We start from the raw sequence: 15,470 nt of genomic DNA, 5'->3' as shown, positions 1-15,470 counted from the left end.
GTGATTCAGTGTTACAAAAATAACCTGACAGTGTGTGTCAGATACTAACAGGTTACTCACCAGATGGGCCGCTTGGCTCCTTGTAAGCTCCACAGGTGATTTGAGCTACCAGTTTCTTGTAATCCTGCCCATCAAAGGGCATACAGCCATGAACCAAAATGTAGAGAAGAACTCCCAACGACCAGCTATCCACCTATGACACAGCATAAAATTACTTTTACACACCTGTACACAATGTAAAATGAATAAATAGAAATAAGCACATATGATTGATTAGTTTTTTTAGATTTTTCCCCACACATTAAAAATCAGGTTTGCATGACTTTAAACATCAAATTATATATGGTCAGAAAGCAAACAGTGCTAATTTAGTCAACAAAATAGTTAGTCATAATTTTCGTCAGCGGCATTTTTGCAGTGATGAAAACTAACCAAAAAAGTACACCACATTTTCGTCCACTGACGAAAATCAATTCTGTTTTAGTTAACGAGCGAAAACAAAAATGTGAGGCAGGGACGTTTACCCTTGGAACTTCTGGTTTCCACAAAGCTCCACCTACTTCCTCTGGATGGAGCCCGGCATTTGTTGATAGGAGGCTGTCCAATCAGATGGTTAGACCATCAATAGCTGTTATCTACAGCCTGAGGCTAGGTTCACACTTAAGCACAGAGCAGCACAGAGGAGAAGTCCGGTGTGTCCCTGTTCACCGTTTCAGGTCCGATTTCAGTGCAAATTTTTGGCTGGATTCAGACCAGAGGACTAACAGGACTCCTGTGCAATTTGCACTGGAGCCACTCTAGAGATGTGTGAACCAGCTCAATAGAGAGATGGTCACATTTTCCTGACATGCGAATTGGATGTGGGGGAGATCCGCATCCAATTCGCAATAGTGTGAACCAAGCTTAAAGCGGAGTTTCACACAAAAATGGAACTTCCGCTTTTCGGAACCCTCCCCCCCTCCGGTGTCACATTTGGCACCTTTCAGGGGGGAGGGGGGTGCAGATACCTGTCTAAGACAGGTATTTGCACCCACTTCCGGCATAGACTCCCATGGGAGTCTATGCCTCTTCCTGTCCCCACCGCGCTGTCTTCTGGGAAACACACAGCTCCCAGGAGATAGCGGGGACCACTTGCGATGCGCAGCGCGACTCGCGCATGCGCAGTAAGGAACCGGGAAGTGAAGCCGCAACGCTTCACTTCCCGATTCCCTCACCTAGGATGGCGGCGGCAGCTGCCGAGAACCGAGCGGGTTCTCGGCGTCGCCTGCCGACATCGCTGGACCCTGGGACAGGTAAGTGGCCATTGATTAAAAGTCAGCAGCTGCAGTATTTGTAGCTGCTGGCTTTTAATTTTTTTTTTTTTTTTTGCGGTTTGGGTGGACTCCTTCTTTAAAGGGGAATGTTCTATTAGGATGGTGGGGGCTGGGCTGTGTTACTACACCTCTCACACTGCCTCTGTAGATACACACTTGCAGGGCTGATTGCATCTCTACTAGACCAGTGAGGTAAGGGCTGTGTCTCCCGGAAGACCGGGTGCTCAGATCACACTGATCCTACAAGGACTGTGGGCTCTCCGCTGTCTGTGGACACTTCATACTGATACATAGAGGCCCCTCTGAAGGAGATCTGCTCCTTATCAATAGGCTTCGCAGCTTGCCCACTATGGAAGAGCAGCACATTATCTGATCTGTGCAGGATTAACCCTTTTGCTGCCAGAGCTGTTTTTACACCGATGCTTAAAAATCTACTTAGGCCTGAAGATTACATAAACCCCCCCCCAAACATATTTTCTGAAAGCAGACAAGTTCATGTAAATGTGCACTGCATGGTGGCATCATCACGCAAGAGTTTTTATTTTAACGTTCCACTTCTGTCAAAAAAGCAATATTCCTGTAACGATTCTTGAAATTTTGAAAAAAACCTTTACTATAATACCCCCCCCCCCCAAAAAAAAAAAAATTCTTCCTCAGTTTAGGCCGATATGTATTCTCCTACATTTTACCCCCCCCCAGCCAGCGATGGCTGGTTGAAAACCAGTTAATGACTAAATGTGTCTGTAGTGCATGTTCAAACTGTAATACCATAAAATAACATTTGATTTTTCACTCCAGGAGTATATAATGTTTGGAAATTGTAGAGAAATGCTTAAAGCGGAGTTCCACCTATATAAAAAAGTCAGCAGCTACAAAAAGTGTAGCTGCTGACATTTAATAACTGGACACTCACCTGTCCCACGGTCCAGTGATGCGTGCGAACAAAGCCCCGCTCCTCTCCCCCTCCATGGCATTGTGACTGCGCATGCGTGAGCCGTGCAATCTTCTGGGACCTGTGACGTATCCCAGAAGATTGCATTGAGGGAGGAGGGGGGAGAGGTGAACTTCCGGCTCCACGGAGCTGGATGCCCCTAAAAAGCGGGTACCCCCACCCCCCACCCCACCCAAAAAAAAAAAAAAAAAAAATGACATGCCAAATGTGGCATGTCAGGTGGTCACTTTCACTTAAAGCGGAAAATCCATTTTTGGGTGGCACTCCGCTTTAAATAATGCATTACAATTTAACTAAACCCATTCTATTCTACTCGACTAAAATGTACTGGCAGATAGAATAGATATCATGGGATATTTGATTATCTATTCTAACTGTTTATCAAATGCATATTTTTTCAGTGGGGGGAAAAAAGAAAAAAAAAAATTACTTAAATGATGCACACAAACAATATAGTACCCAACTGTTTGGCATCTATCTGGTTCATCCACATCTTTTGTATTTTACCAAGCACAATAGTCCTTAAAACCAAGTTTGCCTGGGAAATGGCAAAAAACAAAACAAAAAAAAAAAACAAAAAAAAAAAAAAAAAAACACAACTTTGATTGTTCATAGGAGACATTTTAAAAGCCTTTACAGGTAGTTAGACTTTGTATTATTTCTCTTAGTATTATAATTAAATTTTATTAAACACTTTTAAATTATTCATTAAAACCTTTATTACCACAAGGAGGGTAAAAGGACAATGGACTGCATAGTCTCTTTGTTGAGACAACAGGGGTCTATTAGACCCATAATGTCTAGTCTGCTCTCCACTGCAGCTAATCAAGCACATATTATGCAGCTAGGGAATGACAGCTCTGAACTTTCACGTGCCCAAATGATTGCGGCTTTCTGTTTTGTTTTTTTTAGCCGCAGAAGAGACTGGGGAACAATGGTTTCCTGCACTTCTTCCATTTAGATTATTAATTACAGATGATATGGTGCAGGGCTCCCTGGGAGGGACAAGAGAGTCTGAAAAACACCGCAGGCAGCAGTGCACATTCAGGGCGTAATTGTGATAAGGCGGCTCCACAGCCACCTAGATCACTTTTACATGAAAGCCACAATACCAAGCTGGTATGTTTAACCCATGAAATACCAGGATGTTTATAAAACATACAATGGTAGACAAGGGATTAAAGTTGATGGGTCCTCCCTCCAACTTGTTTTATTTCTCCCTTATTTCAGTCTTGCAGTTGTACAGACTTCTCCCCTGAACTGAAATTGCTTCCTCCGATTTCACTGCACACTGAGCTTCTCACAAGGTGCAATATAACCTGAAGCAAGTCAGATGGGTAGAGCCCACCTAATTTCGCAGCTGAAGGGTATCCAGCATTATATAACTCTTTCCTCCCAAGCCTGACTTTCCCTAGGCCTGCTCCTTTCATGTATTGAGTTTCAGTTTTTTCAATAATAGAGGTGCAGATGTTACCTAAGGCAGTGTGTTACTCTTGCGCTACCACTGTGTATGTGAGGTGAATTAAGAACCAAAGCTGCTGCCTTCACTAAATACTATATACATACCTACTAATATAATAAATGAATAAAGATAGGGAGGCGCTGTTAATTTAAGTAACGTGATTCCTATATATAAAAGGTGCAATCCTGTGTTCTTTTCGTGTATATCAGATGTGTTTCTGTGTCGTCACAATCAGTGTAATAGTTGATCAACCTAATTGATCACTACCATTAACTTACATAAAATCATAAACAGTTCATACAATTAAAGTGACTTCCGTATCTAGACCTGACGCATATGAGCTTTGATTGTTTACGCACTGAAGGCACTTTAATTGTATGAACTGTTTATGATTTGATGTAAGTTAATGGTAGTGATCAATTAGGTTGATCAACCATTACACTGATCGTGAAGACACAGGAACACATCTGATATACAAAAAAAGAACACAGGATTGCACCTTTTTATATATAGGAATCACGTTACTTAAATTAAAAGCGCCTCACTAGCTTTATTCATTTATCATATTAGTAGGTATGTATATACTATTTAGTGAAGGCAGCAGCTTTGGTTCTTAATTCACCTCACATACACAGTGGTAGCTCCATAAGCTCCACACTGCCCTAGGTAACATAGGAATCATGTTACTTTAACAGTGCCTCACTATCTTTAATCATGTTACCCAGGGCAGTCTGCCTGCAAATGCAGCCTGCCGAGGAACACACAGTCCTCCTTCCAAGAACCAGTCAACTGCTTGCATATGGGCTAAGGGCTCTTGAGAAGAGTACTAAGGCAGGGTGCTGTAATTTTTTCAATAATTTCTGTACAGCACCCCGCTAGCCCCTTCCACCAGCCATCTCATTACAGAAACACAGAATGCCAGTGATAAAATCACTGAGTCTAAGGCAAGTTATAACAAAGGCTTTAAAAATATAAGCAGATTAAACTTTAACAGCATTATTGTTGTAAGTGTGCATAAGGTGAAGGCTTTTATGCACAGAACAACAGGTGTATATATATTTCTTCGAACAAAACTCAAACAATAAAGGCTTCACTCTCACGGCTTATAGATCCGTACCTCCTTCCAGGGGGTCGCATATATGCATCTAGGAAGGAACAGTTCCATGCAGCCAGCCTCATCAAAATCAATGACAGCCTAAGGCACAGTTCACACTACTGCGACCTAAAAGTCACGTGACTTACGGTGCGACTTTGCTAGCTGACTTCTTGGTGACTTGAGTACTACTTTGATGCCACTGTCTTGTGAAGGTCATGCATCTTCTTGTAATGTCGGATCCAAAATCACATCAATATAGATGAGGATCCAACTTGGAGGCAACTTCCATTAAAGTCATTGTATAGTCTTTTTTCCCCCCCTATAAAAATAACAGACACTTACCTGCTCTGTTGCAGTTTATTTGCATAGAGCAGCCCGGATCCTCCTATTCTTGGGTCCCTCTTTGCTGCTCCTGCCCCCTCCCTCCTGTTCAGTATCCCCACAGCAAGCAGTTTGCTATGGGGGCATCCGAGCCAAGTCACAGCTCCCTGTGTCCATTCAGGCATGGAGCTCAGACCCGGCCCCCTCTTTCTCCTGATTGGCTAGTTGACTTTGATTGACAGCAGTGGCAGCCAATCAGGAGGGACCTCAGGTAACTGTTAGGGGAGGCTTCTGCACACAGAGGCTTTTTATCTTAACCACTTCCCATCCCAGCCATTGTAATGACGCCATCCTGGGTGGGCGTCATATGACGTCCTTAGCTTCCCGGCGTTGTAGGGGGTGTGCGCGCCCACCGCGTCACTCGGGAGCTGATGTCCGCCGGGCACCCGCGATTGCTTGTCACAGAGCAGGAAAGTGTAAACACACAGATCCACATCCTATCAGGGGAGAGGAGACCAGCCGTGTGTTACTAGTATATAGGAACACCGATCAGTCTCCGTCCCTAGTCAGTCCCTCCCACCCCCCCAGTTAGAATCACTCCCTAGGTAACATTTAACCGCTTGATCACCCCCTAGGTGTTAACCCCTTCCCTGCCAGTGATATTTACTCAGTAATTAGTGCATATTTATAGCACCGATCGCTGTATAATTGTCAATGGTCCCAAAATAGTGTCAAAAGTGCCCGATGTGTCCGCTGCAATGTCGCACTCTCGAAAAAAAAAAAGCCATAAATCAAATAAATCTATTTTGTAGGTGCTATAACTTTTGCGCAATCCATTCAATATATGCTTATTGCGATTTTTTTAATCAAAAATATGTAGAAGAATACATATCGGCCTAAACTGAGAGAAAACTTTTTTTTTTTTTTTTAAATTGGGATATTTATTATAGCGGTGTATATATAGAGTAGCGTAGCATAAAAACCCATTTTTTTTCTTCCACATCACCCTGTACTGATGAATCTCGTAAACGTTTTTCAGATTGCAGTACATTGTAATACTTACAGGAGAATTGAAGCATTTCCCGTACCCCCCTATGTTGGTCCAGGAGTACAGGCCTACTCAGTACATGTGTCCGAGATGTCGAGCCACCTATCCCAGACCTTATTATATTTGGTGGGACAGCCCCGGTGTCGGTAGATGACTTTCTTATATGGTAGATTCAAATAGATTTCCCCAATCCAGGCCTGGAGGGTAGGGGTGGTAGTCTGCATCCAGCGTCAGGCCACTAGCTTCCGTGCGCTAAAGAGGGTTTCGTGTAGGTAGGTGGACAGAAACTTATCTATAGAGACATCTGGAAGTAGGCCCTATAAACATGGCTTTGGGTCCATTTGTAGGGGTGAGCCCATGTGGTCATGCAGAAACTTAAATTTGTGCCCAGTAGTTTTGGATAACTGGGCATGACCATATTAGGTGGAAAAATGTACACGGGTGGCCAGCACATCTAGGACACCATGGGTAATAGTTAGGGTGGTATTTGACAATTCTCGCCAGAATAAGATAGGATTTGTGTATAATGTATAGTTGTGTAAAGTGCTCGGAAAGCCTAGGAGAAACCTTCTTGGGGTTTTCCAATATTTCGTCCCAGTTCGATTCTTCTATGGGGCCTATAACCCCCTCCTATCTGGTTCTAGCCGTACCAATAATTCGTGTTACCGAACCAGTTTTATGATATTATAGAAAGTGGATATCAGTTTGGAGGGGTCTGCACCTATGATCACATCTACCAGGAATAGAGTTTGCGGGTTTGGGAAACTGTCTGCAAATTGGGTTTGAAGGGCGTGTCTTAGCTGTAAATATCGGAATAGCATATGGGAGGGCAGCTCAAACTCATCCTTCAGCGATTGGAAATTTCGTACTCCGAGAGGGGTAAGTATTTGGTATAAGAATAGTATCCCTTTAGAGGCCCAAATGTCAACGTCCAGGATTAAAGTAGTTGAGGGATTATGCCACAGGGGTACGTGTGTGAGTGTTAGATGTCAGCATCGGTTATTTTGAGCGCAATCTCTCATATGCCTTTATGGTGGGATAATAATAGGTTCCGATTGTTGGCAACCTCTCTACCTTCCTTGTCTCCAAATAGTACTTGCAGGGGAGATTGTGTGCTACAGCCAGGCTTCTTGCATATTAGGGTTTGATATCTAGGGCCATCTGTTTTGTGTATATGGTAGAAATTACAGAGTTGGGCCACTATATAATATGAATGGAAGTCTGGGAGGGCTGCTCCTCCTGAAGAGGTTGGGTTTTTGAGAGTGCACCATGCTAATTTATGCTTGCTAGGTCCCAGATGAAAGTGTTTTTAAAAAGGGGTTCAAACCGGAGAGTGCCAAAGCATGTATAAAAACTTGGGCAGTAGGATCATTTTAGTAAGGCTGACCCTCCCCAGTTACCCCCAATAGGAGTCGTGTCCAGGATTGTGTACGGGCTTTCAGAAAGGTGAATAGAGGTTCTAGGTTATTGATAATATACTCTTGGGGCTCTCTAGTAATCTGTACTCTTAAGTATTGAACAGAGGACACCCTGCTTAGTGATAGGGAAGCAGAGCATCTTGTTGGTGGGGAATTTGTGATTTGGACCAATTTATGCATAGTCCTGAGTGTTTTCAAAATTTCTCAATGGTCTGGAGGGCAGTCTGTAGAGACAGGCCAGTGTCCGATAGGTACAGGAGCATGTAATCTGCATATAGGCTCACTGTTTCCATGAGAGGGCCCAACCGAAGACCATAGATGTTTGAATTCCTCGTAAGTGAAATGGCCAGTGATTCCACGGCAAGGGCATATAACAGTGGGGATAGTGGGCACCCCTGCTGGGTACCACGACCGAGGGGGAAGGAGTCCGAAGTCCAACCGTTCACTGCCACTCGTGCCTCCGGAGAGAAGTATAACAGCTGCACCCATTTGACAAAATTAGGGCCAAACCCGAAGCCTCTCAGGCACTCCCATAAGTAGCCCCACTCCACAGAATCAAATGCCTTAGCAGCATCCAACGCTATCACTGCTCTGGTACCAATGGTACCAACTGCCTCATGGCAAGCTTGGCGATTTATGTGAAGGCGGCGGATATTCATGGCTGTGTTTTCCCCAGGCATTAATCCCGTTTGATCAGGATGGATAAGGGATAAAATGATTTGTTTAAGGCGAGTGGCTAGTACTTTTGCCAATATTTTAATGTCCGCCTGTAATAATGGAGATTGAACGGTAGGAATCGGGGTATTGAGGATTTTTGCCTGGTTTGGGGAGCAGGATGATCACCGCTTGGCGAAGGGATTCAGGTAGGGTTTCGGATTCAAATATGTGATTGTATAACTTCACAAGTTCAGAGATCAGTACCTCTGAATAGGTTGCATAAAAGTCTAATGGCACGCCGTCCTGGCCTGGGGCTTTAGCAAGGGACGCCATCGCTATTCATCCGCGGAGAGGGGGGCCTCGAGATCAGACACCTGAGTTTCAGACAACCGAGGGAAGAGTATATTCTGCAGGAAGGCCTGCGTCTCCTGTGTAGTGATGTTTACTTGGGAGTATAATAGACTGGCATAGTAGGAGCAGAACTCAGCGGCAACCGACGAGGGATCAGTTTTAAAAAAGTGTTCCCTGTGCACCCACCAAGGACACCACCACTGGTGGTCTAGAATCCTGATGGGCCAAGTAGGGCAAAAGCTTCCCCGCCCGCTCTCCCTGTTCGAATACCCACCATTTCAAGAAGAAAAGTTTTTGCCTAGCCTTTTCAAAATGTAATTGATCGACGATGCGCATTTAGAACTTAAGCGCCGCGACGTTGGCAGGCGTGAGGTCTGACATGAATGCGTCGGTTATTGATACCAGTCTCTCTGAGGCTGTTGGAACAATAGTTTGGAGGAAGCTTTCAGTCTGTTTATACGTCTGGAGAGGGTGGAGAAGACGTGCAGTGAGTGATCTCTCCGAGCTCAAGCAATGTATACGAGATAGCCTGCGCCAGAGTGATCTAAGGTGAAGCATAGGACCCAAAAGCCTGGCCGAGTCCACCTCCACGTTTGCATTCCAGAGCAGTCTATTTGGATGTGTAGGTGCCATCCGAAGACGTGCAGTTTAAAGCCTTCCCATACTAGGCCTACGGACGCCGTGTCAAATGGTATTAAAATAAAACTTCCGGGGGGGGGGGGGGGGGGGGTGGCGTGGCCTGGCTATGGAGGAGTGAGGACGCGTGGCCTGGCTATGGAGGAGTGAGGACGCGTGTCTCCTCAGCTCCCCGTCCACCGCTGTAATTATAGCCACACAGAGGGGAGAGGGGAGCACCGGGGATCATGTCACAGGGACGGGCGGGGAACGCTCTCACAGCAATCGAGAGCCGAGGGATCCCGGCAGGAGCAGCTGGACACTTACTTTGGCCCGAACCGTGGACCGGGACACAAGGCCTCCAAAATGGCACCGACGCCGAAAACAACTAAGGCAGCTAAGGCTGCACAGAAAGCGACGGCTCAGCAGCAGCAACAGCAGCTACAGAACTCACAAATCCCCTCTCCGAGGTCAGTGAATGATACAGCCCCCCCCCACTCTCTCCGGAATCCTCTGCCTCCCATGACCAGGGCCTGACATGGCTGATTTCCTAGGGGGAGGGGACATAAAACACCATATTTGGTCCCTCCCCACCCGGGATGATTTGGAAAAGTTCACAGCCAGAGTGGAGAAGGCCATCAGAGAAGACATAGCCCAGCTCAAGGCAGATACCAATCACTTGGGAACCAGGGTGGAAACTGTGGAACAGAGGCTGGATGAGGGGTTGCCTGTAATCTCCATGCTTCAGGACAGATGCAGCTCCCACGATCAGAAAATTGAAGCCTTATTGTGTCAGTTAGAAGACTTTGAAAACCCCAGTAGGAGAGCAAATATCCGCATACGCGGTTTACCAGAAGCCACAGCTCCTAAGGATATTGTTCCCTCCCACTCTGGAGGATGTCTTTAGAGAAATATTAGGTCTGCCTGCCACGGCTCCTATTGAAATAGACCGTGCTCACAGAGCGCTTAGACCACCCTCCCAAGATGCAGACAATCCGAGAGATATCATCTGTAAGCTCCATAAATATACACTGAAGGACAGGATTATGCAAAAGAAGCGTGGGAAGCAATACTTTGATTTTGACGGGGCACACCTGTATTTTTATCAGGACATTTCAAGACGCACTCTCATGCAACGCAGAGCCCTCCAACCTTTGCTGGAGGCTCTCCAAAAAGCAGGCCTGCCGTATCGCTGGGGTTTTCCTTTTTACCTGCAAGCATCTAAAGAAGGCAAAAATGTTACGCTGCACACTAAAGATGACCTCCCACATTTTTTGGATACCCTGGGACTTGAACCAATTGATTTTCCGGACTGGAGGGGCCCACAAGATCACCCGCACCTACAGCTCCCCCAACCTTGGCTTCCAGCTAAACACAGGAGCCGCAGACGCCCCACTTCTGCCTCTCCCATGGATCCGGTGTTACCACGGCACTAGCGGCATGCTCCCTTTCACTGACATGCTTTCTGCATTTCTATGAGGAACATTATTCCCTTCAGTTACAGAGATCCACCTTACTCTTTCCAGGGACCCCCGTCCACTTGAGCGAGTGCGCTGCCTGAGGTTGGGACATAACCTCAGCTACACGCCATTTTACCGTGAACCCTCCCATAAGAATAACTGACTTTCCTAATGAGCCTGCCCATTGTTTCATGTTGTGGGGCTGGGTGGGTAGCCGGAGGCTGCAGTCCCAAACCCACTCCAACAGGCCTTTGCTTTGGATGCCCTGTTTCTCCAGTTCATTTTTATATTTTTCTCCTTCCTCAAGTTTAAACTCTGTTCTTCGGTTTTTGTTTTTAAGATAGTTCTCCCCCTTTTATATATTGCCTATTGATCAGGAGAGGGCGGTGATGGGGGCGGACCCTGGCCCCCCTCCCTCTCGTGATGGTCCACGTACCCCATGTGGGCCATACCATCTTAGGTATTTTTTTCCTTTTACTGGAAACGGGGACGGGCCTCGGGAGCTTCCCCCCTGTGGGGGGGCCCGATGCCTGTCCCCCAGGTACCTCATGTTGTGGTATTATTATTAATGCACTTAGCATTTGACATGTGCTTTGCTCTCTTTAACCATGTTTTCTTCTTTCCCTTCTGTTTACTCCTCTCTACTGTATACCTCCTTACAGGAACTGCCTCCGGCTCCGCCTCCTGCTCTACGCCCATAGTCGTACAGCGAAACTCAACTACTCCAAGAACTCTTTCTGGCGTCACTTAAGGTACTTTCGTATAATGTACTTGGTCTCTGCTCCCCATGTAAGCGCAGTAAATTATGGTGGGAACTTAAGAGCTCAGGGGCTCAGGTGATCCTTCTACAGGAAACGCACTTCACCCCCCATTCACTGCCCAAATTGCCCACCCATATCTACAACCAATGGTTCTTAAGCAATTCACCTGTTGCAAAATCTAGAGGTACAGCTATTGCCATACTTAAGTCTTGTCTCCTCCAGGTCATTGAAAGTAAGGTAAACCCTCAGGGGAGATATGTGTTCCTAAAGGGGACTTTAGCGGGGCAGAAGCTCACAGTTGCCACAATCTATGCCCCTAACTCCAATCAACTCACCTTTGTAGACAGCACCCTCGATAGTCTGGCGGAATTTAAAGAGGGCCCTTTGGTCCTAGGGGGTGATTTTAACATTAGCCCAGACCCACAATTGGATACTTCACACAGACGCCCCTCTCATTCCCACGCCTTCCTTAAACACTTTCGTAAGTCCCTACAAGCCCATTGCCTCTTAGATAGCTGGCGGGTTCTCCACCCTGTAGATAGGGACTATAGCTATTATTCTAAGGTACATGATGTTTATTCTCGCATAGACCTGATATGTGTAGACCACTTGGCTCTAGAGCTGCTGCAGGCCTCGTCCATGGGGAATATCACGATCTCTGACCATGCCCCAGTAATGGCTGCACTGGTTTTACCACAGGGCACCTGTAGGGCCTGGTCGTGGCGCTTGAATGAATCCCTGTTGGACGATGTGTTGGTGGTTTTGGGAGTCAAGGAGGTCTTGTTCCATTACTTCAAGGAAAACAACACGGAAGGGATGAGCAAGGGGATTGTGTGGGAGGGCCATAAGGCGGTGGTAAGAGGTGAACTGATCTCTCAGGGATCCAGACTCAAGAAAGCTAGACAAGCAGATTTTGATAGGGTACTTCAGGCGCTCCAGCAGGCGGAACTTACACACAAACGGGATAGTGACCCAGAGGCTTTGAGGAAGCTGAATTATTCTCCCGATTACTGGACCGGCAGGTATGCAGGCAACTGCGATACTTGTCGCATAAATTCTACGAACACGCAATAAATGTGGCCGCATTCTGGCTAGAGCTCTTAGAAAGAAGCGTGCGCTCATGTATGTACATACGCTACGCCTTTCTTCAGACGACTATACGGTCAGGCCCTCTCAAATAGCTTCTGGGTTCCGGGACTATTAGAATACTCTTTATAATCTTCATCACAAACCCCGGAGACCCAGGCTGCAAGAAAGAGACATCCAGACTTGCCTGACCGCCTACCCCCACTGACAGACGAACAGTGCTCCATGCTGGAAGCCCCCATCCCCGCCACTGAGTTAGAATCCACGGTGAACTCTCTGCCTAATGGGAAGAGCCCAGGTCCTGACGGGATCACCAAGGCATATTACAAAATGTTCTTACCCCTACTGTCTGTCGATGTGCAACTATTTTAATTCTATAGCAGATGGCACCGCAATCCCTAGTGAAGCCCTATTGGCTCATATTTCCGTAATCCCTAAGGAGGGGAAAGATCCCACTATGCCCCAAAGCTACAGACCCATCTCTCTTAATGTGCACATAAAAATACTAGCTAAGATCCTTGCGACCAGACTGAAGCACCTAATCCCACTAATTGTCCACCCAGATCAAACAGGATTTATAACAGGCAGAGAAGCTAGAGCCAATTCAATCAGAGCAATTCACCTTATTCACTGGGCACGCACTTCCCCGGAATCCCCTCCCTACCTGATTCTGTCCACCGATGCGGAGAAAGCTTTCGATCGTGTAGATTGGACTTACTTGCGTGCTGTACTAGAGGCTTTGGGCCTCTGCTCAAACATGCTCGCATGGATCATGGCTTTGTATTCAGACCCAAATGCCCAAGTCAAGGTTAATGGCTTCTTTTCTTTGAGATTCCCAATCAGAAATGGCATGAGACAGGGGTGCCCCCTTTCGCCACTTTTGTTCGCCCTGGTGCTGGAACAGTTTCTACGCACTGTCAGGGCTATACACGGATATTAAAAAGGACTCAAGGTGGGTCACACGGAACATAAGCTCTTGGCTTACGCCGACGATGTGCTTTTCCACCTTACGGAACCCCTGATCTCTTTGCCTAATCTGATACAGGAACTCCAGCATTTTGGGACACTTTCTAACTTCAAAATTAATTACACGAAGTCAGAAATATTACCTATCCAATTGACACCCTCTCTGACTGAAAGGTTACAAACTGCCTTCCCATTCACTTGGACTAAATCGTCCCTAAAATACTTAGGTATAAAGCTGACTGACAGGTTTGACGCACTATATACCACTAACTTCCCCTCCCTATTAACAACCGTGAAAAAAGATTTAGCTCAATGGACTAAGACAGCTTTCACTTGGAAAGGAATACTTAATATCATTAAAATGAACAGTCTCCCACGCGTGTTCTATATGCAAATGGTACCCGTGGCCCTACCTAAGAGCTTTTTTACCCAATTATCCAGTCTGAGCTCAACCTTTGTCTGGAATAACAAGAGACCGAGAACTGCAATCAGACTGTTGAGTCACCATAGAGACATAGGAGGCCTGGGCCTCCCAGATGCTCAAAAATATTATAGGGCTATAGTCCTTCAAAGGGTACTTAACTGGCGCTTCCACACTCAATCCAAGGTATGGGTCTCCCTAGAAAAATATATGACGGGGAGAAATATGGCCTATGCCCCATGGCTGGCCCAGGAACACAGGGGGCTGTCTGCCACTGCTTCTCCGTTGACGAACCAGGTTCTGAAAACCTGGGACCAACTCAACGCCAACCTGACACTAGCGCCCCCCATGTCCCCACTGGCAGGTTATTTGTTGTTCTTTCCTGGCGAACAGGCGGCCTTCTTTGGACCCTGGGTGGACGATGGCAGCGCCAGTTGTGGTAAATTAATGCAAGACGGTAAATTAATTCCCCTTGAGGCTCTACGAGTCCACAGGGGAGGTTTCCCTATGGAGTTTTGGCGTTATAGGCAGCTCCACCATTTTTTCAAAACACAAGGAGACTCCATACGAGATATCTCCTCCCTCACACCTTTCGAACGCCTATCCACGGGCGTTTAAGTGCAAGTTGGAGTTGGCCAGTGATGTGCGTCTCCACTAAAACTACTATATCAGCTCTGTAGGATCTGAGACAGCCAAACACTGCTGTGCGCTTTAATATCTTTCAGAAGAAGTGGTGGACCGGTCCCCAGAGCATCTCAAGAGCAAAATGTACCATGTATACTTACAGCTTGTACAGAGCAATACATTACAAATAAGTAACCATAACCAAAATGTATAAAATCCCCTTTCCCCCCACCCAGCCCTCCGCCTCCCAAACTCAGCAGGGGTATAATACCCATAACCTGTGTGGAACTGACTCAGCAAACAAACAAACTAAGAGGGCAGTGAGATCCACAACTTCCATACTAACACCTAGAGGGGTTTCCAGGAAAGTACGGCTGGTAGTCATTCTAGGGGGGCAAACATTCGCTGGAGAAGGACCCAGTGGTAGGACTTGCGTCGTGCTCACAGTTTTCCAAAGTTCATTGGATAGTTGATAAGGTCTGTATTCTTACTCACGGTAAAAAGACAGCGTTGTATCACAAGAACAATGGCATGGGGCCAGTGACTCATCCATAGATAAGGGGAGGGAGTGGGCCTCTAGATAGGCGTAGGAAGGGTACATGGTTACCAAAATCCGGGGAGACCCGTTCAATAGAAGGATAATGTGCAGGATATAGGCTGCGGGTACATCTCCAAGTCTATGACACTAGGTGGGACAAGTATCTGTGGGTGGGACTGGGACATGATAAATAGAGTCCAGGAATCACAGGTCTTCAAGAAAATGTGTGCGGAAATGTGTATAATCATACACATAGGTTGGACTTGTGTCTTTTTTCAACCTCACCAACTATGGCAGCAATGGGCACTCAGGATAGCCGTTACAGGATATACCCAGAGCTCAGCTCAGCTCAGCTCAGGCGTGTCCTACACCATTGTTGTC

The 15,470-nt window shown here is 46.3% G+C and overlaps 1 protein-coding gene across 1 annotated transcript in view; it reads right to left on the bottom strand.

The window, feature by feature from the left end:
* Nucleotides 1-15,470, bottom strand: part of NUAK2 (NUAK family kinase 2) — a 59,115-nt gene that overhangs the window by 6,748 nt on the left and 36,897 nt on the right. Inside the window, exon 6 of the mRNA XM_073615814.1 lies at nt 61-193. Coding sequence (XP_073471915.1) covers nt 61-193 — 133 coding nt within the window. The remainder of the gene's footprint in view (nt 1-60; nt 194-15,470) is intronic.

The sequence above is a fragment of the Aquarana catesbeiana genome, linkage group LG02, assembly GCF_042186555.1.
Source record: "Aquarana catesbeiana isolate 2022-GZ linkage group LG02, ASM4218655v1, whole genome shotgun sequence".
NCBI lineage: Eukaryota > Metazoa > Chordata > Amphibia > Anura > Ranidae > Aquarana > Aquarana catesbeiana.
The sequence above is the reverse complement of the archived record's forward strand: the minus strand, read 5'-3'. Positions and strand labels throughout refer to the sequence as shown.